This window comes from Podarcis vaucheri (genome assembly GCF_965113315.1).
Source record: "Podarcis vaucheri genome assembly, chromosome: 6".
Classification (NCBI taxonomy): Eukaryota; Metazoa; Chordata; class Lepidosauria; order Squamata; family Lacertidae; genus Podarcis; species Podarcis vaucheri.
In genome coordinates, this window is record NC_138764.1 from 34,395,360 (window position 1) to 34,420,780 (window position 25,421).

Genomic DNA, 25,421 nt, shown 5'->3' on the forward strand with positions numbered 1-25,421 from the left:
GTCAAAAAGGGGAGCGCCACCTACTGGGCACCGCCGGATGTGTGTACGCCGCGCAGCGCCGGGCGTGAACTGCAAGGTTTCTCTTACGGAGCGGTGGCTCGGAGCAGGGTTGCCATACGTCATCTCCGGGACGCGGTCGTCCGGGAAAATCCGGGCGCGTGGCAACCCTGCACGATTTTCCATAACTGGCTCAAAAACGGCATTTTTGCCCCTTGAGATTTTGGCCAAGAAAGAAAGGGGGAAAAAAAAGCTCAACAGCTTTTCTTTTTCTAAAAAAATATTTTTATTAAAGATTTTCTTGGTTTACAAAAGTCTCTTTTTTCAGGTTGCCTTTCTTACAAATCAGTTGCATTTGTTGTGAGGTGTGATAGGAATTTTGAGGTCTTAGATATATGGTAATGTTCATAAGTGTACCAACCAAGCACGCGCATAGATCAGCACAGAAAGACCGACCTGAATCCATTTTGATTCCCCAACTGGCCAGATGTTTTCCCTGCAAGGAGCATTGTCTCAGGAATTGAGTAATCAGCATTTTAATGGGTGACAGACTATCAGGAAAGGGCAATCGGATAACCTGGCAAACAGGAAAAACAACTTTAAAATTTCTGTTTTAGACCGCCTTTTCTGTGACGTAGGTATGATGTTTCTGGGGGTGGTCTTGAGCTGCAGGGCAGGGAATTTAAAATTAAGGCCTTGCAGGCCATTGATAGGGGTTCCTCCTCCCTCCTGCGTTGTGGTGAGTGAGGACCCTGTTGCAACAGATCAATAAAAATCAGGCTTACTAGCTGCTTTGCTTCTCAATATTCTCTGGTTGGCCTCTGTCATTTTCTCCTACCAATAGGTAACCTATATAAGGACTCTATATGGGCTCTTGGATACCCCATAAGGGAAAAGGGCAGATTTTGTTTACAACAGAGGTCAGCAGCTTTTCTGTCCGGATTTTCACTGTTTGAAATATGGCCACCCTAAAGCCAGCCGGAGTAGCTGTTTGGAGCAGCAGCCCAGAGGGGGAAAAGAAGGGGCCTGGGCAGAGATCCACAGTGGCGTAGCGTGGGGGGTGCAGAGGGGGCGGGCTGCACCGGGCGCAACATCTGGGGGTTAGGGTTAGTGGGCGCAAATCCACGGGTTAGGGGGCACAAATCCACGGGTTAGGGGGCGCAAATTACTTGCCTTGCCCTGGGTGCTGACAACCCATGCTACACCACTGGAGATCCATGTTGTTCCCTGCTGGGATGTTGGGCCCTCGGATGCCAGACACTGTGGCATCTGAATATAGACTGCATTTTAATCAAGGCTTATATTGGCTTATATCTTGATCAGGTTCCTAAATTAAATGGGCTTAGATTTTCAAATGTTTCATGCCAGGCACAAGACCAGCTGCTTAAGAGAACCTTGGCAATGTTTTCCTCCTAGACAAGGGGCCCCTTGATTGATAGCAGAAAACAATTCTCAAAGTCGTAAAAAGGGGGAATTACAGGCTGAGAACGAGGACACTGACCCTACATGTTACAGAAGATAAAAAAGGCAGAGATAAACATAATTAGGAATGAGTAAATAGTAAAATAATACCAATGTGCCTCCCAGTAAAATGAGCCAGATCTTCTTTCTAAGGTTAAAAGGCCAAGACCAAATGGAGAAGCATCTAGCTGGCAGAGAGAGAGCATTTTTGGGAGAGCATTTTTGGGAAGTCTTTTTAAAGCTGTTTCTTTCTTAAACTGAGAGAGTTAAAGGGCAATAAATGTTGGGAAGAGCTAATGGGAAAAGCAGCTGGCTGAAGGGGGGGTGTAAACTGAAGAGGCTTCTTTTGAAACTGTTTTAAACTGAGTTCCTTTTTCTACTTTACAAAGGCCTTATTCCTTTTAAGAGGCTACCTGTGTTGTGTATTAAATATATTGGCTTAAATGTAATTATGCAAAGGATTTAAGAAATGCTAGATTCTTATTTCATATAGTTGTAAGAGTTGTATTTATCCTGAAATTAAGTCAGCCACCAGCCTAGCCCCCCTGCCAGACAGGAAGACGCCATCCAAGCAGTCCTGATATATAGTTGTCAGGCATTTGTTTGGAAACCTTCAAATGAAGGAGATCTTTCAATGTTGATGTGAAACTCAAGATCCTTGACATATGTTTAAGATAAAAATTTAAGATTAACCATTTGTTTTAGAAGGCAATAGGGCAAGGAGGGCAAGAGGTGAGCTGGTAATTAAGATTCCTTGTTGAGACACATGTAAGATATATTACTACTTATTTGTCATTTATAGATGTAACAATATATAGCTCTTTGTGTTCCATATAAGGACAGGAGGATATGGGTGTATCTTTTAGGATTGGTTATAGCAATCAGCCAATAGGAAATTCAACCAGGCTGATTGGACAGAGGCAGCCAAAGGAGGAGCAAAGGGGGCTGGATTAAGGGAATATAAATGCTGGCCATAATGGCAGGAGGCCAGGCCAGAGCTTGGTAACCATATACCACTGTGCCTCTCATTTATTTGTCTGACAAATAAATTATTATTTTAATTTCTCTATTGCTGCGTTGAATATTTGATTCCAGCTAAGCGTTAACCACAAGCAGGGTGCTACAACACCAGCACTGTATTCATCACTTAGTTTCTGCTTTTCTTTCCAACACAATTGGAACCCGCGGCCTCTCACTCGAGTCGCTGCTTATGCTCCCGCAATCTGGAGCATTCCTGACGATCAAGAACAGAATCCTAGAGATTGAATCCCAAACCCTTTGCAGCACAGCCAACAAAACCCGTTCCCTTTTGGGGTTGGGAATTCCACCCTTCTGTGGCCAGAACATTCCTTATTTATGCCAGCTTTATGATCCCCACCTACGCAGAGCTCTTTTCCTCACAAGATTTGACGTCTTCCCATTTGCAGTTTCGCAAGGCAGATTCTCACAAACCCCAAACTCTGAACGATGCTGCCCTTGTGGCATAAAACAGGTCGAATCCCTCACGCATGTTTTATTCTATTGCCTATTTTATGCACGCACACAAAAAATGATAAATATTTCCCCCCCCCCCCGTTGAAAGAGGGGATTCATCACACTGACTCTTCAGGGTGTCTTATCTGCTGAACAATTGTAGGAATGACGTTGTAGAGAATGTGGCAAGATTTTTGAGAGACACTATTGTTCACTATGAAATTACGTCACCCAAGGTCCTAAGAGCCATATTTGTACCTCACAATGTCTGGACAGTTTTATTGTAAAGTATCTCCTGCTATGTTTCTTTAACTGTGTTGTGTTCTGATCCATGTATACAATGCACTTTTTCTCTGCCAATAAAGGAGATTGATTGATTGATTGCTCTTTTTCCTAGCTTTTTGGTGGACATGGTTGGGGTGTGTGTATATACAACAACATGTCACTGATACAACAATTGTTCATTAAAAAAGGTAAAGGGACCTGTTATGTATTAAGATTAGTTGCAGTTCACACTCAGGGCCACCAGTATGTAAATGAAGGATTGAAAACTGTTGCTCCTGATTGGTTAACTAGTTGTAAGTTGTTACTGTTTCAAGTTACTTAGTATTATATAAAGCAGCTAGCTAGGCTGCTGTCAGTCTGATTCCAGGAGCGGTTTTAACTGCTGCAATAAAGAGTTGTGAATCCAACAGAGCTGTGTCCTTCATCCATCTTTTCCACTATTCAGCAGGACCCCTGACCGTTAGGTCCAGTCACGGACGACTTTGGGGTTGCAGCGCTCATCTCACTTTACTGGCTGAGGGAGCCGGCGTTTGTCTGTAGACAGTTTTTCCGGGTCATGTGGCCAGCATTACTAAGCTGCTTCTGGTGAAACAAGAGCAGCGCACGGAAACACCGTTTACCTTCCCACCAGAAGGGGACTTTTACGTGCTTTTGAACTACTAGGTTGGCAGGAGCAGGGACCAAGCAATGGGAGCTCACCCCGTCGCGGGGATTCGCACCGCCGACCTTCTGATCAGCAAGCCCTAGGCTCAGTGGTTTAGACCACAGCGCCACCTGCATCACAATTGTTCATTAGTGGTGGCTTTATACTGGACCATCCACAAATCATTTTGCTTTATTCGTTGTTTTGTGCAGCTTCCCCAGTGTTATGGCATTACTGCTATCTGGAAGGGAAGTCATGCACTATAGCCAAGAAAAGAGAACCAAAATTTTAAAATAAAAAATGGAACATTTGTACTATCAAAGGTTACTGGATTTCAGCAGAAAGTTAGCAGGATGTGCACTGATTGGATACAAATGTAGTCTGACCACCTTGGAAATTTTGCAGGTACAAACAGTTGCAAGTGGGATCATGTATAACTGCCCTGATACTATCATGAGCAAAAACTCTCATGAATGCACAATCGATCGGATGTCTGGAGGGACCTCACTGCTGCTTGAAGCAGACAATAGCTGAAACCATTGCGACAACAGGGCTTTTTAATCTGGATGTTGTGCGGTACCGATATAAAGTAGTTGCATTTATTGCTATGACAAAGGCTATTGAAGATGATCAAATCTGATGAAGAGGAAAATAAGAACTGCAATCTTTTCTTCTTCCAATGTGTGGTGGCTTTTGCTTCTTAAGTTGTAATGAAACGCTGCAGGCAATGGAAGTGTGTGTCCTGATCACGTTTTCAGCTTGGCTAAAATGAAAGGGATGATTCAAAATTGATGGCATAACTAACCCAGATGCAGTAGGAAGCAAGGGTGGCTTTGCTGTGGCAGGACGTGAAGGAACTGTGCTTGCTTATTAATAGGGGAAAGAGAGGGGGTTTGATCAACTTTAGCCCTGGAGAGGGAAAGTGCACCCTTGCCCCAGTTTTTATTAATCCTCCGACATGTGCAGCTGGTTCAATGTACAAAGAAAATATTCTATGCATCTAGCATGCGATTGTCCTACCGGCGCTTCTTTGCTTAGCAAATGCAAAAACACACTCCTGGGTTTGAACAATGCAAGAATACTGAGAGAACAGTGGGTGAAGTTCTTCTCAAGCCATTCTGGCCAGCTTCCCATCCATTAAAAACAGCCTTTTTATTCACGTGTAAGATCAGATAACAGCTGTTGCTGGCATCAAAAGAGTGGGCAACAAACCAAGCTGGAAATCTAAAAAGCAGTATTGTTAGGTATTTGTGTGCTAGTTATTCTTCTGTTGCTGTACAGAGATGTTCATTGTCTGGGAACCCAAGCTAATTCAGTCTTTATCTTGCAGAAGGGGATGGAAGTCAAGCGGGTACCTATTGGACGGCGTCTGTGTCATCACTGCATAAGTCCAACAAGTGTAATTATATTATTACCTGAGCTTTTGTTTGTTGGCATTGGTAGTTGGAATACAGACCTCAGTGTGAGTCAAGTTATGCATTGGATTCCACTGTTAGGATGGCACTTGCCACCTGCAGCTTTTACGAATGGTTGTGTTTAAAAATGTGTGTGTGTGCATGTGTGAAAGAGCTGAAACATCTGCCACCTGATTCACCGGGGGCATCTTTTTATTCAATTAAAAGGTTTTGGGGGGCGAAATGTTTTCACTTAAATTTTCAACAAGCAAATGATACAGTGCAAATAACAACCAACCACAGATTGGTGTGTAGAGCAGGCTGCAGAATAGGTGATCAGAGCGCAGCATTCCTTCAGACATACAAATGGCATCAGTATTGTATATAGTGAGACATGGAATGGCACATGGTGGTGAGTTTCCTTAATTTTGTTCCCATAGCTTAGAAATGGAAATTAAATATTGTCAAATTCATTGTGCTTTAATTCATATTTATATAGGTTTTGGGGTTTTTTTTGGCAGTGTATACAATGGCTAGGGCAGCTCAGAAGGTCCCTTGCCAAATGCCTACACACCGGTAGAAGCCTGACTAAAAGGTAAAGGGACCCCTGACCGTGAGGCCCAGTCGTGGCCGACTCTGGGTTGCGGCGCTCATCTCGCTTTATTGGCCGAGGGAGCCGGCGTACAGTTTCTGGGTCACGTGGCCAGCATCACTAAGCTGCTTCTGGCGAACCACAGCAGCGCATGGAAACGCCGTTTACCTTCCCACTGGAGCGATACCTATTTATATACTTGCACTTTGACGTGCTTTCGAACTGCTAGGTGGGCAGGAGCTGGGACCGAGCAATGGGAGCTCACCCCGTCGCGGGGATTCAAACCACCGACCTCCTGATCGGCAAGTCCTAGGCTCTGTGGTTTAACCCACAGCGCCACCCGCGTCCCACAGAGGCCTGACTGGAAAGCTTAAAACCCGCCGCTGCTACATGGGAGATGGGTCGAAAAAAAGGAAATATAAATTGGCCCTTGCCAAGTTGTTAACTTTTGTTTCGCTTCGTTAAGTCCTTTACAATGTCTTCTTTTGAGAAGTCACCGCCATATTTGTTTAAAAGGTTTTTTTAAATGTATTTACTGCTATTTTAAAAACGTGAATTGATCATTTTATTTTGGGGGGGGGACTATGAAATACAGAGGAAGGGGTAGGAGAAGGATTTTGAAGTACGACAGGAACCACAGCCATTATTCCTAGGGACAACCAGCGGGAATAACGCAACAGCACATGGATACAGGATGCAACAAATTAATAGTCCCTGTGCTGTTTGGATCAATTGTTCTGAGGATGTAATGTTCAGAACAACAACAAGAAGATGGCAGGACTCTACAGGGAATAAAAACCCAATTATTACTAGAAATGGCTACGGCTGAGGCACCTCTACCTGGAAGTAAGTTCTAGTGTGTGCAATGGGACATATTTATGAGTAAACACGCATAAGACTGTGGCATCCAGCTCAATCTTTTGCAAGAGCAAAAGTGGAATTCTGAGGAATCTTGGCTCCGTCATTTGTGGTTTGGATTCTTTCCCTCGCCGGCTAACACAGAACTCTGTTCTATTCTGTCCCCCTCCCCCTTTTCTTTCTTTCTTTCTTGCCCATTGCTTTTCCTTCTCCTCCCTTGCCGTTCACTTCTTCTTGCAATCCTGTGGGGAGAAAAGAAGGCAGCTTGGTTTCAAACAAACTCGAACCAGCAGAAACCCGCTGACAGTTCCTCCGGCTAAAATAATACCTTCTTGCTGACCTGTTTATTTCCGACAGCATACCTGCTATGTCTGCAAATCCAGTTTCTTGTCACTTCCCCTTCCAACTTTTCTGCTTATCTAGGATAGCAATGCTTAATATCAAAGCCCACATATGTGGTTGCTATTCTGTGCACAGGTTACTGTGGAGAGAAAATGGCCTCTCATCCTGAACCATGCAGCATGTGTAGATTTGTTACTGCAACACAGGTTTTTCTTTGCTATCGCTGCGAACCTTCTCATTATTTGCTAGTTATTACACGGCCATATCCCTAATGAGGCAGACATTTCCTTATGGCGGGCTTGTCAGCAATTGCATCATAAATGAGGAAGAAGCACACAGAACATCCCCCCCCCAGTGCTTTCAAGACAATTGCAGAGATCAGGGCATTTTTCAGATTGACGGTCACCTTTCGGGCAACCTTTTGGGGACTACCGTATTTTTCGCCCTATAAGACGCACTTTTCCCCCTCCAAAAATGAAGGGAAAATGTGTGTGCATCCTATGGGGCAAATGCAGGCTTTCGCTGCAGCCTGGAGAGCGAGAGGGGTCAGTGTGCACCAACCCCTCTCGCTCTCCAGGCTTCGCAGACCTCTCCGCAAGCAGCGGGAGCGCTCCCGCTGCTTGCGGAGAGTTGCCTGCATGCCGAAGCCTGTGCGCGCTGAGATCAGCACGTCCAGGCTTCGCGGACCTCTCCGCAAGCAGCGGGAGGCAGCGCTGGGCTCCCACGGCTTGCAGAGAGCTGCCTGTTTGGGGGCTGGGGTTTCCCCCCCTTTATTTCCCCCCAAAAAAACTAGGTGCGCCTTATGGGACGGTGCGTCCTATAGGGCGAAAAATACGGTACATCCCAGAGGTGGGGTGTGGGAGCACTGGCAAAAAATAGGACCACTTAATGTACATTTTGCCCTTGTGAGGGTAATTTCTACACAAACTCTCCTCTACATCCAGGCCTGCCGCAAGTGTTAGAAAAGGAAAAATGAAAGCTTGGAGGTCAATGGCACCTTAAACTGAGGTTACAGGCGCAACAACAGAATGATTGGGCGCGCTTTTTATAGCAAGAATACAAAGCTGAAAATGAATGAACTGCAGCAGTAATAATAATAATAATAATAATAATAATAATAATAATAATAATAATAAACGGTAGCACGATTGGAGCAATATTGGCAGGTAACTCCAAAAGCAGAGGAAGGGGCTCACCAGAGGGCACCAGTCTTCAGCAATTGAGGATATGTGTTCCAAACAAATGAAGGGCACAAGTTGAGTTTTAGGGTATGTTTAAAAGAGCCCCAGATAATAAAGACAACTGGGTCAGATTGAGACTTAGTCACACTTAGACCGACTCTCTTAAGCACGACACAGTCTGCATCCAGGCCAAGGTTGTCACAAACGACAATGAGGAATTGCTCTTGGATTGGCAATGTAGACATTTTCAAAATAAACAAATACATAAACCAGGGCAAAAAAAAGCGCTGTGAAAATGCTTTTTCTAAAAACGTTTTGAAAAATGCATTGAATTTGGCATAACTCACTGTCGCCATTTAGTGTCATATTTGTATATTGCACTTTACAGCACATTTAAATGTTTTAAGAGCAGCTGTACAGCTGAGTCCCTGGATTGGAACTGAGTTCTCTGGTTGCATAAATGTCACTCAGGAATTACTGCATATGGCAGACAATCTGAATAACCTCACCATGTTTACAGTACTCCAAAAGACTGAACTTTGTGTGCGCTGAACAACTCCCACTGACATTTCAGGTTTCTGAGCAAAGGCTCACTCAGTGATTTCATCTGCACTCTGTAGTTCATCAGATGACATTTATTGAGGAAGATTCCTGAATCTGCCCACTTGAATACATCCGTCATAAGGCCTTTTTGGAATGTAACCGCATTTCACCTTTGCTGGAAGGGGGGACACACACAACTGAAGCTGAAGGTCAAGGGTCAGGGTTTTCCAGGGATGTGCTCACTAAGATTTCCACATCTCAGTATTTTCTAACAAAGAGCAGCCGTAACTTGCATGACCAGGAAAAATGGCAAGTCTCGTTTGCTGGTTTTGGAAAGATCACCCCATTCTCTTCATCCTGAGCAGTGTTGCTTCTCCTTTGCCCTTTACATAGCTTTGCTCAGGTTCTCCAAAATACACAGCGAAGAACAAACATCTCAAAGGAGCCAAAATATGGCCTCTCTCCAAGCTACACAGATTTGTACGGTTTGTCCCCATTAAGGAAAATATGCAAAGGTTTAGGTTTGCCGTGAAGCAGCAAGAGAAGTGTGCTCATGTGTGCGAGTGTCCACACACATGTACATACATTTGCCAGCTGCCACTTTACACGTGAGTAAGGATATTTGGTGGTGCTGGAGGAGACTCTTGAGAGTCCCATGGACTGCAAGAAGATCAAACACATCCATTCTTAAGGAAATCAGCCCTGAGTGCTCACTCGAAGGACAGATCCTGAAGCTGAGGCTGCAATACTTTGGCCACCTCATGAGAAGAGAAGGCTCCCTGGAAAAGACCCTGATGTTGGGAAAGATGGAGGGCACAAGGAGAAGGGGACGACAGAGGACGAGATGGTTGGACAGTGTTCTCGAAGCTACCAGCATGAGTTTGACCAAACTGCGGGAGGCAGTGGAGGACAGGAGTGCCTGGCGTGCTCTGGTCCATGGGATCACAAAGAGTCGGACATGACTAAACGACTAAACAACAACAAAGGATATTTGGAACCAGAAAAAAAAGATAGAGGTGAAGACTGGATCTCTTTGTGCCTGGCATGGCTGTTTGGAGAACTCATATGATTACTTAACAGGCTGAGATGATGGCAATTGTTGTCCAACAACAGACTTTCCCCATCCCAGTGTTAAAGGAAGGACCTGGCTGAGACACGGTGAGCCTTTTCTTCCTGCAATTTGTCAAATGCCCACTCAAACAGCTCTCCCCCATGTTTCATTCTTAGGAGCGGCTGAAGGAAAAGCCTTGTTGTGCATCATGGACTGGTCCCAAAGGAGCTTTCTCCAGATGCCCCAGGCCATTGACAACGATAATTACTTTCGTTGCACTATAGGACCTCTGGATAGCAATCACGTGGCTACACTGCGGAAGCATAGCAGAACTGGATAGCTCAGCTGGTTAGAGCGTGGTGCTGATAATGCCAAGGTTGCAAGTTTGATCCCCGTGTGGGGCAGCTCCAGATTCCTGCTTTGAGAATGCAGGGTCCCTTCTGTTATGTATTGAAGTTCTCACCCTGGGCCAGCAGGGGGATACTGTAGATAGTTATGCAAATAAGGGATTGAAAGTGACATTCAGAGATTGGATAGTTTTAGAAAATTGTTACAGTTACGTTGTACTGGAGCTCTATACAGTGGTGCCCCGCAAGACGAATGCCTCGCAAGACGAAAAACTCACTAGACGAAAGGGTTTTGCGTTTTTTGAGCTGCTTTGCAAGACAAATTTCCCTATGCGCTTGCTTCGCAAGACAAAAAATGAAAACGTCTTGCAAGTTTGTTTCCTTTTTCTTAACACCGTTAATACAGTTGCGACTTGACTTCGAGGAGCAACTCATAGAACGCATGTGGTAGCCTTTTTTGAGGTTTTTGAAGACTTTGGTGATTTTTGAAGCTTTTCCAAAACTTCTTTTGCAGCCATTTGGTAAGTTAAACTTTTAAAACTTTTTTGGGGGGTTTTGGATTTTGGGTTGGGGTGTTTGGAATTCAAGGACTTGGTGTTGGGGAGGGGTTTGCAAGAATCTGGAAGCTTGTGTGTATTTTTTTCCTGCATTTTTATGATTTTCTGTGACCATTGGGCCACTCTGCTGTTTTTTTAAAAAAAATTCTGGATTTGAATTTCTGTGTGGTGGGTGGCTGGGGGAACAGTTGAGGAGGGGTTTGCAAGAATCTGGAAGCTTGTGTGTTTTTTTCCTGCATTTTTATGATTTTCTGTGACCATTGGGCCACTCTGCTGTTTTTTTTAAAAAAATCTGGATTTGAATTTCTGTGTGGTGGGTGGCTGGGGGAACAGTTGGGGAGGGGGTTCTTTAGCAAGAAGCAAAGAGTGGAAGAGGAACCTTCTTTGAGTTGTCCCCCAGAGTCTTAGAAAATGTACTGTACACTTTGTTGATTTTTAAATGTTTTTCTGTCATGTTTAGAAACTTAATTTATTGTTCCTTCAATTTTTGAAATGCTCTTTACAGTATGTGTGACTTTAAAGAGCACTTAATAAACTCTTGTTGTACCAAATTTGGCTTTGTTTGGACTTTTTTTGACCATAGGAACGCATTAATTGAATTTCAATGCATTCCTATGGGATTTCGTGCTTCGCAAGACGAAAAATTCGCTAGACGAAAAAACTCGCAGAACGAATGCGAGGCACCACTGTATAAGCAGGCTGGCTGAACCCTTCAGTTCAGTTCTGTTCTGGCCTGTGAATAAACAAGAGCTGTTTGAAGAATCGCTGTGTTGTCTGATATGTTCACCCACAACTTAACACCTTCCAACTCTACAATTCTATGATTAGAAAAGCTTAGCTAGAAAATAAAGTAATAGTAATATCAGGAGCGGCTAAAGTCATATACAGAGAGCCCCTCTGGTTCTTTTTTATTGCACACTCATGGTGATTTGTGCTTACGATGCTGTTGGGCTAGTCATACAGGAACCCCATATGACTCTGGGGCAATTACCCTGCTTTGTTTCCAATCAGTGCATGTCCCCAAGACTGCCCCACTTTTGCAGCAACCAGAACCGTCCACAGCTCCCAACAGAATAATAATAAGGATACTAGAAAAGCGATAAAATATCAAGCATTAAAAACTTCCCTAAACAGGGCTCCCTTCAGGTGTCTTCTAAAAGTCAGATAGTTGTTTATAGATGCAACTAATGGACTACATGGAGATGGCGGAAATGACTGGCAGAATCCGAGACCAGGGAGAGGAGACGGTGGAGGAAGATTGGAAGAAATTTAAAATTTATTTGCAGAAACACTGTAAAATTTATGAATGTTAAGGACATTGAAATGAATAGCAGGGGCTTTAGCAACAAAGTAAAATGTAAGATTGGACTAACTACAGATAAATTAATAGGATATGAATTTGCTGAATTAATTTTTAAAAAGAGGGATACAAGAACGGGAGACGCGAGGAAGTCGGGAAAATAAGCTAATTGAAAATGTGAAACTAAGAAAGAGGGAATTTTTGTTTTTTGTTATTATATGTGTTTTTATCCTTTTTCTTTTTTTTGATGTGTTTAATGTTTGTATTCTTCTTTTGTATTGTATTGCTTTTTGTGATTTTCTTTGTTTATGTATGCTTGTCTATTGTGGAAACTTAATAAAATATTTATAAAAAATAAAAATAAAAGTCAGATAGTTGTTTATGAATGAATTTATTATTTTGGTCACAGACCAGTTCATAGCTGTCAACGTTTCCCTTTTTTTAAGGGAAATTCTCTTATTCCGAATAGGATTCCTCGCAAGAAAAGGGAAAAGTTGACAGCTATGGACCAGTTCCAGTCCACATACAATATCAAGGAAGTCATAAAACATGATAGGGATACATTTGAATTTGCAATTAGGTGTAACAGGGACAATACAGATATAGCAACAGTTTTAAAATATATAAATTTAAACTTAGTCACTAACATATAACCTAAAACTATCATTTAAGGCCTTAATCATGATGATAGCACAGCTTGTTCCCTAAGTTTTATGGCAATCGCACAGAATTTGGCTACCCTTAATGGGATGTCAGGATCCTTGTCCTCTACCAGGGATTTTAGACACAGAAGTTCGGATTCATTTGGAGATTTGTGCATAGCAGGGTAATAAATACCGATGGTATATCCCCGTAAAAATGGCAGCGTAACAAGGCATGAGAGACAGTGATAGTGTGTGATAGTTGTTTATTTCCTTGACATCTAATGGGGAGGACATTCCACTACCGATAAGGCCCTCTGCCTATATTCCAAGTGTGGCCACAGACACTACAAAGACATTAAAGGTAAAGGTAAAGGGACCCCTGACCATTAGGTCCAGTCGTGACCGACTCTGGGGTTGCGGCACTCATTTTGTTCTATTGGCCGAGGGAGCCGGCGTACAGCTTCTGGATCATGTGGCCAGCAGGACTAAGCTGCTTCTGGCGAACCAGAGCAGCGCACGGAAATGCCGTTTACCTTCCCGCCGGAGCGGTACCTATTTCTCTACTTGCACTTTGACGTGCTTTCGAACTGCTAGGTTGGCAGGAGCTGGGACCGAGCAACGGGAGCTCACCCCGTCGCGGGGATTAGAACTGCTGACCTTCTGATCGGCAAGTCCTAGGCTCTGTGGTTTAACCCACAGCGCCACCTGCGTCCCTCACAAACACATTACTTGTGCTTTTATTTTCAGTCCCTTCCCTGAGGATCCCCAACATGGAATTTGTTTTGAACCCCGCAGCTGCCACACTCTGTGTCCGTGTTGCTTCTGTCCAGCAGATGCCACAGGCATTTTGAAAGCCAGGCACGAAAGAACTTCCACATCTCGGGTGGGTGCTAAGTTTGCCATGGGTAAGCCTTGCAAGCGTTTTTGACACTTTCCGTGCAATGCGTTCAGGCTTGTTTCACGTTCCCTGTAGCAGCTGTATTACAAACAGTTAGAAAAGGAAGCCTAAGGGGATAGAAAAGGCATGCCTCGACAGCTTTGCTTATTCACTCATTTGAAGGTACTAGCAGGCATGTCTTTTAATTGTGGAATGAAGGCGTCTGATAACTCAACATCTCCAAGCGCTGCCAGGCCGGCTAGAGTCTTCATAATCATCTCTGCAGTGCTTTGAACTCGGAAGTATCGCTTCGATGTATTTAACGACACTTCCAGGGACTCAGCTACACAGCTGCGAATGAAAGGTTTCAAGTGTGTTGTAAAGTGCAAGATGAAAATTTGACACTAGGTGGCGACAGTGAGCTATGCCAAATTCAATATATCTTTTGAAACATTTTTTTAAAAAAGCATTTTCACAGCGTTTTTAAAATGTGTGTAGATTCCACCCAGTTCCCCTTCCTGTGTCGGCACTTGCAAGGGCTGGAGAAGCTATTGCCTCGCATGCCTGAAGGAAATGGTTTAAAACTATATACAGTGACTTTCAGTGGTGTGCAGTGAAATTTTTCGTAGGGGAGCAATTAAGGCCAGAGCCCTGCTGCCTCTTTCAGAAAGCTGGGCAGTCTTTGGGAAGGTGGCATGAGGGATCCTGGATCCAATCAAAGCATCGCACCTCCCTCCCTAAGCCAGGCAAAAGCTTCCTGGGCTTTGGAAAGGAGGACCCAGGCTTTAATACTCATGCCCCTGGATACTTCAAGCCCCTGGATCAGTAAATTCAGCCTAGGTTAGAGAGCACACATCTGTACTTTGTTTGAGGAAAGCTGAGCTGTGGAACTCCTTGCCACAAGGAAAACACTGTGACAAAGATTTTAGCCATTTCCAAATATGGTTTAGATCTCAGCAAGGGCCAATCAGAGAAGGCCCCATTGGGCCTGAGCCCCAAGCTCAAATTTAGACATTAGTTAATTTTTTGTTACGTTTCAGTTTGTTTTTCTGCACATCGTACCAGAGCATGCTGCACTCTAGCAGGTTTCAGAAGTTCAGAGATACAAGAGACTTTCTCTTTTTTTGTAAATTGATACAGGTTGTGTCCTATTGAATGGTTTCAAATGTCTTACTTTGTTTCCGCACACCGCCATTTAATTTCTTTATTATGGCTAAGTACCTCAAAAGCCGGAAATGGCCCAGGCCTCTCTGGACCTCCGAGAGGGCCTGGATCTCAGTCGAAAGTGATGCCCATAATTGCCAACTGATTGTGCTAAACTCTGCCTGCATCTGCCACTGTTTTGTGACTGGGTGAGCCCAGGCACCACTATTTTGTGGTTGCTAGGGAAACGTTTGTGCGGAGGAAATGTGGCCATAAGCAGTAGAGAACCAAATACATGCATTCGGCTCTCTCATTAACAGCTGGCATAGTGACTGGCAAAGAAGTGTGGGATTTTTGTCCCTCATAAACGCATTCCCAGCTTGTCCTAACATTGCTGGCATTGGATAAAACATTACAGTCAGCAAGATCCAGAATGATCCGGTGCCATTGTGCTCATGCTGCAATGAAGGTTCCTAAGGTGGGTTCCTCGATTCCTTCGTGGGTTGAACGTATTTGCCAAGTAAAAGCAGGCAATGGGCATCTCCCCCCCCCCTTTAATTGCATTTCTGATATACAGTGGTACCTCGGGTTAAGAACTTAATTCGTTCCGGAGGTCCGTTCTTAACCTGAAACTGTTCTTAACCTGAAACACCACTTTAGCTAATGGGGCCTCCTGCTACTGCCACGCCGCCAGAGCCCGATTTCTGTTCTCATCCTGAAGCAAAGTTCTTAACCCGAGGTACTATTTCTGGGTTAGCAGACTTTGTAACCTGAAGCGTCTGTAACCCGAGGTACCACTGTATTTCCACAAAATATGAACACATATAATGCAAAAAGAAAAGAAACTATGAGGTTAAAATAAAAGAAAGAAAAATGACTGTTTGAAGATAACAAATAATAGATAGAAAACCAGAGAGCATTCCTTAACTGACTTCCCACCCTCTCCTTCCATGGTTCCGTTTATTTCCTCTCTAATGTGTTCTTGTTTCATCCTGTCAATCGCAATGACTTAGATCGACGTTAGTTGTTTCTTACACTGCTGGAAAAACTTGCCATCCTGCTAGGTTGATGATCTGCTTATAGGAAATGGGCATTCAGTAACCCCTACTTGCAGGGGGCTCCATTTCTCATTCTCTAGAAATAACGAAACATCCCTCCTCTCAGCCAGTCTGATTTACTGACTGCCTTAATATATTGCTTTCCTGGCAGTTTTACAGTTTAAAAATAAAAGCATACAACCAGAGAGAGGTAATACAGTAAGAAAGGAAGAGAGGAGGGCAGAAGCTTGGTCCCAACTCAAGAGTACAGTGGTGCCCCGCAAGACGAATGCCTCGCAAGATGAAAAACTCGCTAGACGAAAGGGTTTTCCGTTTTTGCGTTGCTTCGCTAGACGAATTTCCCTATGGGCTTGTTTCGCAAGACGAAAACGTCTTGCACTTTTTTTTTAAGCCGCTTGAAGAGGCGCAGTTGCGACGGACCGTGCTTCGCAAGACGAAAAACATCGCAAGACGAAAAGACTCGCGGAACAAATTCTTTTCGTCTTGCGAGGCACCACTGTATGGAAAGGGTTGTGCTGGAGGGGGATGTCTGGGTTTCCCCTGCCAGTCCCAAAGAGCAGCTTAGGAGCATGGCGCACTCCGGCAATTTAGCTCCAGGGACCACACGTTCGCTCGATAATACACACAGACATTTCCCCTTAGTTTTTAAGAGGAAAAAAGTGTGTCTTATGGAGCAAAAAATACGGTAATAGTGCAGTCCAATTCAGGCGCACAACCCACAGAAGTCAGTGGGTAGACTCGCCCCAAAATAGGTTTAGCATTAGGTTGCAGGCTGTTTAAAAAGTGTCTGTACTGGCAATATGTAATTGTGGTTTTGGGTTGTTTTTTAAATGACGTACTTCCAAGTGTATATCTTGTCTAGACTTGAAGTACGTTCACGGTTGCCTCTTCTTTCAACAGCTCAAAAACAGCCTGGATCAAACCTTAGGTCTCCAAACCTTAGGTCAACCTTTCAGAAACTTGCCAAAGCTTTCCTTTTGGAGACCGTAACAGAACCCAGCAGCAGATGCACCGGCTTTTGCTAAACGCTTCAATAAGAGAATAAAAGTTTGGATCCAGACTTCCCGGCTTATATGCTATGGTAGTCATATGCAGAGCAGTAGACCCATGGAAATTTATGGGCATGAGAAAATGAGGTCCGTTAGTTTCATAAAAGTAGCATTTAATTGCACCCAGCACCCAGCTGTTGTCGTTGTCATCTTCATCAAACAGTGAGACATCAAACATTAGAAACTCCCCTCAACAGGACTGAGAAGTCCCTCTGCCTGGTTCCCTGAAACTTCACTTCTCACAATGACGGAACTGCCAGAAGGCCCTCGGGGCTGGATCTCAGAGTGGATACGCCTTCTGGAAGAAAGCAGTGGGTTTGGGGATCATTATAACTGATTCCTCCTTCTCTCTGCTGTCCCCTGTGAGTCCTGGAAATTTGGAGAATTGAAGGTATCTGAACAAAAGAGGAGCCGGCTGCATCCGGTCCATGGCCCTCACCCTATTCTTTCGTGGTCATGGGAAAGCCAGAAGAGCAGAAGTCCAGAGCACTCTTGACTCCTGTGGTTTCCAGCAACTGGTAGTCAGAAGCTGTACCATCTTCTTCCATGGCTAGTAGAAGTCAACTCTATCTGGAAGAGTCTTGGAGGTGACAACGGGAATCTGCCCAAATCGCCTCTCCCCACCCATCCTTCCTCCAGCAGATGTTTCTTCTAGATCTCTCTCTTGTGCGAATGAAAGGAGTCCTTCTGCTTGTGGAAAAGCAACTCCTTGAGCGTATTTCACCGCTAGGCAGTCTCAGAGTTCTTGCCACACAGCCCTCCCATACACAAAAGGAGGTTAAATTATTAGAGATAATTTAAAGGCTTTTCTAACAAAATACCCCCTGTCCCTGTGCATAGCTGGGTGTTCTTCTGCTAGTCAGCACACCTGGTACAGAGGGGAAGCAGGCCACACAAATGAGTCATGAACCCAGCGGAGATTTTGTAAGCCTCGGATTTAACACAAATAACCTTTAATATAAAAAAAACTATTTAAGAAGCAATTTGGATTATTTGTCCAGCATGCAATACAAAAGGCACCGTATGTTTTCCAGCCCTCCTGTGTCGCTCATTTTCTACAATTACGCAAAGGCCACGGGAAGGGCCTTTGTAGCAAGAATTCCATGAATGACTTTTACCCTCCCTTTTGGTAGTAGGCGATTGCCAGTTCCTTTCATTCTGGAGCCAGATTCTTAACTATTCTGCTTCAAAGAAAGGGGACTTTTATTATCAGTCCTACTTCCGGAGCATGTTCTCAAATCATGTTAGGGCAGATTGTTTCCCTCTCTCTTCCAGCAACGAAGCAGGGAGCAAATGGAATGCAGACAGTAGACGAGTTTGGTACAGATATTTGGGAAGACGCACTCGCTGACAGCAGTACCTGTGTACTCAACAAATGTAGTCTTAGCACCACCCCTCTGGCAACAAACTCATTGTTCAACAAGGCAAGATTAATAAATACAGTCTTGGGAAGAGTTATATGCAGGTGGGGTTAAGTGATGTTTTGTCCCAAATGAAAACAGACGTTTTCAAATTAATTCACTCCCCCAGCCCACTCCCTTCCCTTCCCGTTTTAGTACTGTACCTCCAGAAGCTCCCATACAACAGGAGTAATACACACAATATTCCGATCTGGATGAGGGGAGCCCTGCTGATGGTCCCCCGCTACACCTCTTAAAAAGAAAAAGAATATAAGGGGGTGTCACAAGAGCACTCCTGATCTTGAGTGATGTGAGGGAGCACTCTATAAGTAAATAAATATTTAATAATAAGGATAACAGTGGTTCAGTGTTGGTTATTGCGGTCACTCAGTAAGAGGGGATGGCATTGGCACTGAGCAATAGGTGCTTGTGGCACTCACACCACCAGATTCCACGCAGCACTCACAATTGTAATAGAAATGGGGAAGGGGAGGAGAGAGAATATTTACTCGCTGACATAACAATGAGGTACGAATGCTGGAGAAAATGCAACAGAAGCAATACCTTGAAGAACAGCCCTAGGCATTTATCCAGGACAACTGAGCAATGCAAGAAAAAGAAATGGTCACGTGCAAAGAATCAAAACTCACACTTTGAATACTTTGGAATTGGAGGGGGAAACATTCGCCTCAAGAGGATTTAAAGTGCAACCCTATGAATCTCTATTCAGGGGAGTCCTGCTGAGTTCAACTGGACCTTTGGGTATTTGCAGGTTTGCAGATCTAGATTGTATTTATGGCAAACTGACTAGTGAAGTGGGTTGTTGTTGTTTTTTTGGGGGGAGAAACCAAGTATGTGGCTCCACCAAGTTTAATAATCTGAAGTTCTGACAATACTGTCACTGCATTGTCTTCCAGTTGTAGTATGCTGTGATGGGGATTGTGTAGAGTGAAGGTAATCTTTGTGTGCAGTGATCTTTGGGGTGGGGTGTGGATGAGAGAATTAGCAGCTATTTAGTATTTGCTGCCCTTGGGAGGTATTTATACTGTAAGACAGGATAATTTATATCTATATATAAATTAAAAAACAAAACAAAACCAGACCACTTTTTTAATTCATTGCATAGCAGTGCTGGGAACTTTGCACAGAGAAAGAAATGTGCAATGTTAACGCACTGTCACCCGCCTCAAAACTCTCCTACCAGCTTCTACCCTACCCTGTTTTCCAGGCTCGTTTGCTTTGTTGGAAGGGGAATTGGTCATCCATACTCTTCCCAACATCATTTTATCTTCCTGCTGCCAAGCCGTCCATCCATATAACTCAGCTTGACACAGAAAAATGGTTCGGCTTTATAGAGTGGGGTTTTTTTCAGCTGATGAATTTGCCATTATTTTGTCTTCCTGGAATAAACAGTAACAAGATCAACCATTGTCGAGGAAGCAAACTTAATATGATGGTGCAAATTCTTTGTTTATGTACTCTCTAAAACTAGGCTGCTGAACGTATTATTCTTGAATAAAGGGGTGGGGGCTCAACTACTGGGTTGTAGTTTTTTTGGGGTTTTTAAGGCTACGTTCAGCTTGAACCCAGCTTTCCCAGCCATTTGTTTTAGCTAAGTGGGTTTCGATTAGTCCATTGGTGTTTAAATTAGTCAAAAGAGCAGAAGGCCTAATATGATTAAGGAACAGACCCGGATGGTGGCAGGCATTGAGACCATAGTCTGTAGAAGCTCCAAAATGTGATGTTGGGAAAATTGTTTTGTTAAAAACTACTGTTCTGTGGAACAGAGCTGTTGCTTCATACTCCAGCGCTATTGAGGTGCTGTATGCTACGCCTTTCAATTTTTATTTCAGCTGCATACGTAAGAGCTTCAGGGCATGATTTGAGGTGTTGTCTGTGCCAATGGATCTCTGTTTAGGCAAAGTGTTCTTTCTAGCATAGCTCGTCACTAACATTTGCCCTTGGTATGCTGTACTTTGGCACAGCCTGAGGCTAGCGTGATATAGCAGTGCTCCCTCCTAGTCAACCCAACCTTGCATTCTCCCGTGCTCTTTGTCGGAAGATTCCCAGCCTTTTTTAGTGGGAGATGATGATTGCATTCAGGGTGTGTAGCTGGGATCTATTGCATGTGAAACATCCCTTTGCTGTACATTTAGGAAACGAGATTTGCGGTCCAGAAAAGATGGCCACATGCCACATGCATGCCACCACTAGGTTAAAATAGTGGGTGGTGGTGTATTTTCCATCCACGTTGCAAGAAAGGTAGAAATCCCTGTTCCCATCCACATAGCAGAGGGCAGATGATCACATCAGACAATTCGCAACTGAATGAACGTCCAGTTTCTCCTTGCTAGATCAGCATCAGCAATACAGCACCTGTGGTCTCTAAAAGAACGCTAAAATGAACTGAGCCACTAAATGCATTTTTATAGTAAGAAAAGGTCACCAGTTTAATCATGTACATTAAGCAGGCGAGCAGTTTGTAAACATTCAAAAGCGGCAGCATCCAAGTTACAAACATCTTTAAAGGAAAAAGAAGAATCAAGATTGTTTAAGGATTTCCCTCCCCGCCCCTTCCTCTTTCCCCTCCAAAAAATTTGGAAATGATGTTTCAAAATACTACAAACACCAAACAAGCTTCTACCACCCTTGGTTAACAGTCCTTTCTTACAAAAAAGGAGTTCCGGATTCCCAACACGGGGTTTTATAACAAGGTGTACTTTTAATATAATCTACGTTAGTCACTTGGGAGTTCTACCTCTGTTCAGATCCCATTAGCAAAGGGAATGTTTGTGTCTTGGTTCAACGCTTCTTTGACCTCTGAAGGCAACGTGTCAAAGAGGTGATCTTCTACAATGAGTCCACTTTTCCTGAGAAGCCGACACAGACCCAGCGTAGCCGGGAGACGGTCTAAACAGTTCCCCTTCAACTCTAGGTGTGTTAGCTGCAAGAGCTGGCCAATCTTTTCCGGAATCGAGGTGATGCAGTTTTGCCCCAGGCTCAAAGTCCTCAGCTTGGTACACTTAAACAGCTGTTTTGGCAAAATGTCTACTTTGTTTCCGGTGATATGGAGGTGCTGGAGGTTCTGCAGTAGGCCTACCTCCAGGGGAATCGCTGCAATAGAGTTGTAGCTCACATCTAAGCATCTGAGCTTCTGTAAACTGAACACTGCAGCCGGTAAGGATTCGAGTTTATTGTTGGAGAGGTAAAGCGACTCCAGGTTTTTCACGTGGGTAATGGAAGGAGGAATGATGACTATCTTGTTGTGCCACAACTTCAGGCAAGTCAGTCTTTTCAAATGTTGGAAGCTGATGACTTCTTCGATTGTGCGTATGCTGTTGGACTTCAGGTCCAGCTCCTGCAAGTTGGTGAGGCTGAAGATGGCGTGCGGAATCCGCTCCAGGTCGCAATTCTGCAATTCCAGCTCTGCTACATTCATCATTTTCTTAAGGCTATTCAACACAAAGAGCTTGGTGCCGTCGTTATGGATGACGAGCTTGGTTAGATGTGGGGCCACATCTGTGATGTTGGATGGGATTTTGGTCAGGTTGCTTTTCACGTAGAGGATTTTGAGGTGCCTCAGTTCCCTAAGGGATTCGAGTCCAATCATTTTGTTGTTTTCAGAGTTCAAGTTGCCTATCAGGTACAACTCCCGGAGGTTTTTAAGTAAGTACACCCAAGCCGGGATTTCCGCCACGTCGGTGAACTTCACGTGCAGGCACCTCAGGTGGTCGCGAAGGAAGCTGAAGGCTGTTTGTTCCACCTTTGCGGGACAGTGGTAGAGGTGTAGCTCTTGCAGGTTCGTCATCTGGGAGATCTTAGCCGGGATTTTAGCTTCAGGGATCAGCTCAAGTTTCAGCACGTCCAAGTCGGTAAGATCAAACACGGCATCAGGGACCCCTGAGAGCATGAAGAGATGAAGTTCTTGCTTGTCCTGGGCGTTGCGGGAAACATGCTGGCGCAGCTTTTCGAAAGTCCACTCGTGGTTCAGGCTTATTTCCCTCAGCTTGTTTTCACTCACCTCCGACAAGAAGACACCGAACCGCTTGGAGTACAGCTGGTCATACTGGTCCACCATGTGCAAGAGAAACGCAAAGTCGTTCTTAACATCTGGAATATCGCTGAAGCTGCTCTCTTCCCTAACCTTCTCGAAGGAATACTCCTTCAGGGGTAACCGGAACAACCAGAAGAGTGTGTACAAACAGATGAAACCGTAGACGCAAATGAGGGAAATGTAACTGATGAGCAGCTTTTTCAGCATGTAAGCCATGTTGTGTGTGCATTCGAACTCCTGGTAGCCAGTCAGGTGCTCTACTTTGGGCATGCAGCTGTGCTCAAAGCTGATTTCGTTGACGAAGTTTGCCGTGTAGCAGAGAATAAATATGAACTTCACAGTTTTGATGACCGTCTGGACGACGTAGAGTTTGTATATCAAGTCGCTGTCCTCCACGTGCGCCCGGAATTTCCGCACTTTTTCGAAGAGGGCTTTGGCTTGCTCGCCATCTTTTTTGTCCAAAATGGTCATGCTCGGAACCTCGACGACGGGCTTCTCCGCTGAAAACTTGAAGCCCGTCTTGTTGATCATGGGGGTGCTGGCGCTCGGACTTCCTTCATCGCTGCTGGTGGACACATGCTTGGGCAAAGACTGGGCCCCGGTCAGCCTCTGTTTATTCTCCTCAGAATCCTCACACGCCGTCTCAGACAACGCCTTTGTAGTCCACGGAGATTCAAAGCACTTCCCCAGAATGGAAACAAAGTGCTCGATCTTCGAGCAAGTTTTGGGATATTTGAACCAAAAGTTGCTGCTGACCATTAAAATAATGGTATGTATAAGAGCTAAGTAGGGAAAGTACTTTGAATACCAAGGAAGAGCCAAGTGGTAGCACATCTGGTTAATGAAAACATATTGCTGATAATCCAAGTTAGTTTTTCGGCCCAGGGGATCTGCCTGCTCCTTCTTCTCCTCCGGACTGGCGACAGTGGAGTGCAACGGCGGAAAGGTAGATCTGCTGAGAGGTATGTCAGTTGCGACGACAGGTGCAAAAGAAACGGCCCTCGCTCCCGGCGCTTCTTTGTCTTGGGCTGCGGTTGTTTCGGGTTCCGGAACAGCGTTTGTAGCTTTGGCACTCGCCGGGGAGGTGGGCTGCACCTTTGCGTTGACAGCCGACTGCAGGACGGGCAAACAGACCACCTGATCTTTGGTCAGCTGCATGGTTCCAGCAAAAATGGCGACCATCAGCATAACGACTGCTAGGTAATCCATAAATACGTCCCACCATGGTTTCAGAATGCGGTACGTTGGCTGAATGTCATTAAGAGATGCAACTTCTGCAAGGGTAAACATTCCTGTAACGAGAAGGAAGAAAAAAGCAGCTGTCATTCATTGCTGGCAGATCAAATTGTGCTTTATACTCTTGAATGTAAACTTAATCCATTAGACCAGGGAGTGGGTAACCTTTTCCTTTTGGCCGAAGGGCTATATTCACCCTTGGCTAACCCTCCAGTAGTGGGCGTAGCCACTACACACACACACACACACACACACACACACACACACACACCAACCCTCAGCTAACCCATGTAGATCAGCAAAGGAGGGGGTTATTGTGCCCTCCTTGCTCAAATGAACCATCCAATGACTGGGAAAGGAGTGAGTTGCATCCCCGTTAAAGTAGTTCAGACGTCTCTGCTCAACCCAGTCCAGTATCTGCTTATATTGTTTTCCTATGCTCTGCTTTTGACCAAACTGCAGGAGGCAGTGGAAGACAGGAGCGCCTGGTGTGCTCTGGTCCATGGGGTCACGAAGAGTCGGACACAACTAAACAACAATAACATGCTCTGCCACTGCCAAAATGGGTGGGTTCTTGGGTAGCAAAAAAACCTTGTTTTTTTCCGGGGGGGGGCGAGGAGAATCAGACCCTTAGGTCAGGGATTAGCCACTCCTGTACAAGACCTACAAATTTTTAACCTCATTCACTTGCTTTCTGAAATGAAAAAGGAACACGCACAACCCTTTCTCTACCCATTGTGAATAGCACCCCTAAACGGATTTACTCAAGCCTGGGCAATTTTGTTTATTCTGTGAAATACATCCATCTGAAGATTCTGCCCCCATTGACTGATAAACAAACTCAAGAGTTTTAAAATCGTACCAAACGAAGGACGCACCACGCCGTTTAGTTCTTCTTTATAAAAGCCTTTTTTTTCCTGAAGGGAAAATGGTATTGCAAAAGGGGCGTGACAAGTCATGATGGTACAATGGACGTCGCTAAAAAGCGGTTCTTAACGATTAAAAATTAGTCAACGTTTTAGAATTAATTTCTTTCCACAAAGAGCAGTTCTCAAAGCATTTGCGCAGCTCTCTTTTCAGTGATTTCAGGCTTTTGTTGTTCATTATGTTCACCGGATATGAGCTATGCAAGTATGAGAATTTGGGTGTTACGGAGAGATCTAATTTTGTTGCTTATAATTACACAGCCCAGTATGATTTCAATTTTCACCTACGTGTTTTGAAGAGCTAAGTAAAACAAAACCACACTTTAGGAAACTGCCCCCGCCCCCAATTCTTACAAGAAGAGCTGGCTTTGGGTTTTTCTGGAAGATAATAAGCATCCTTTAAAACAAAGAAACCTACCATATATGTTGACCTGCAACTACAAGATGATCTAACTAAATGCAAAAAGGATGCCTGCTTATTCATCACTGCCTGAACTGGAAAAAACCAGATCTCCAAAGGAGAGACTGCAAGTAGTATCAGGTGAACTGCAAGACCAGCCGTAGGGGAGACTTCATGACTAGTTGCCTAGGCAACCATCTGTTTTAAGTCTGAAATCCCATTGAGCTCGGCAGGACTTACTTCTGAGTAAACACACCAAAGAGAGGATTGCTAAGGCTATAAAAATATTTCCCCAGCTACGGTGGCCAGGAAGAGGAACTGGAAGCAAGGCAACGTGGAGGAAGGAATTCAGAATTATTCTAGTTAAATGCATTTGCACAGATTTTAGGTTTTTAACTACATCCACTTTGATAAGCAAATATTAAAAAAAAAAATTACAAGACACAGGGGAATTGTGTGTGTGTGTGTATAATTTGACAATTCACACACACACCCCCGACTAAAAGGTAAAGGTAAAGGACCCCTGACAGTTAAGTCCAGTCGCAGACGACTCTGGGGTTGCGGCGCTCATCTCACTTTACTGGCCGAGGGAGCCGGCGTTTCTCCGCAG

The 25,421-nt window shown here is 44.4% G+C and overlaps 1 protein-coding gene across 6 annotated transcripts in view; it reads right to left on the reverse strand.

Annotated features, from left to right (window-relative positions):
* Positions 1 to 16,891: 16,891 nt before the first annotated feature.
* The window catches only part of LRRC8D (leucine rich repeat containing 8 VRAC subunit D), a 75,798-nt gene continuing 67,268 nt past the window's right edge, over positions 16,892 to 25,421 (reverse strand). For all 6 annotated transcript variants that reach the window (XM_082227835.1, XM_082227837.1, XM_082227838.1 and 3 more), the window contains exon 2: positions 16,892 to 23,541. In XM_082227835.1, coding sequence (XP_082083961.1) covers positions 20,960 to 23,539 — 2,580 coding nt within the window. In that variant the 5' untranslated portion in view covers positions 23,540 to 23,541 and the 3' untranslated portion in view covers positions 16,892 to 20,959. The remainder of the gene's footprint in view (positions 23,542 to 25,421) is intronic.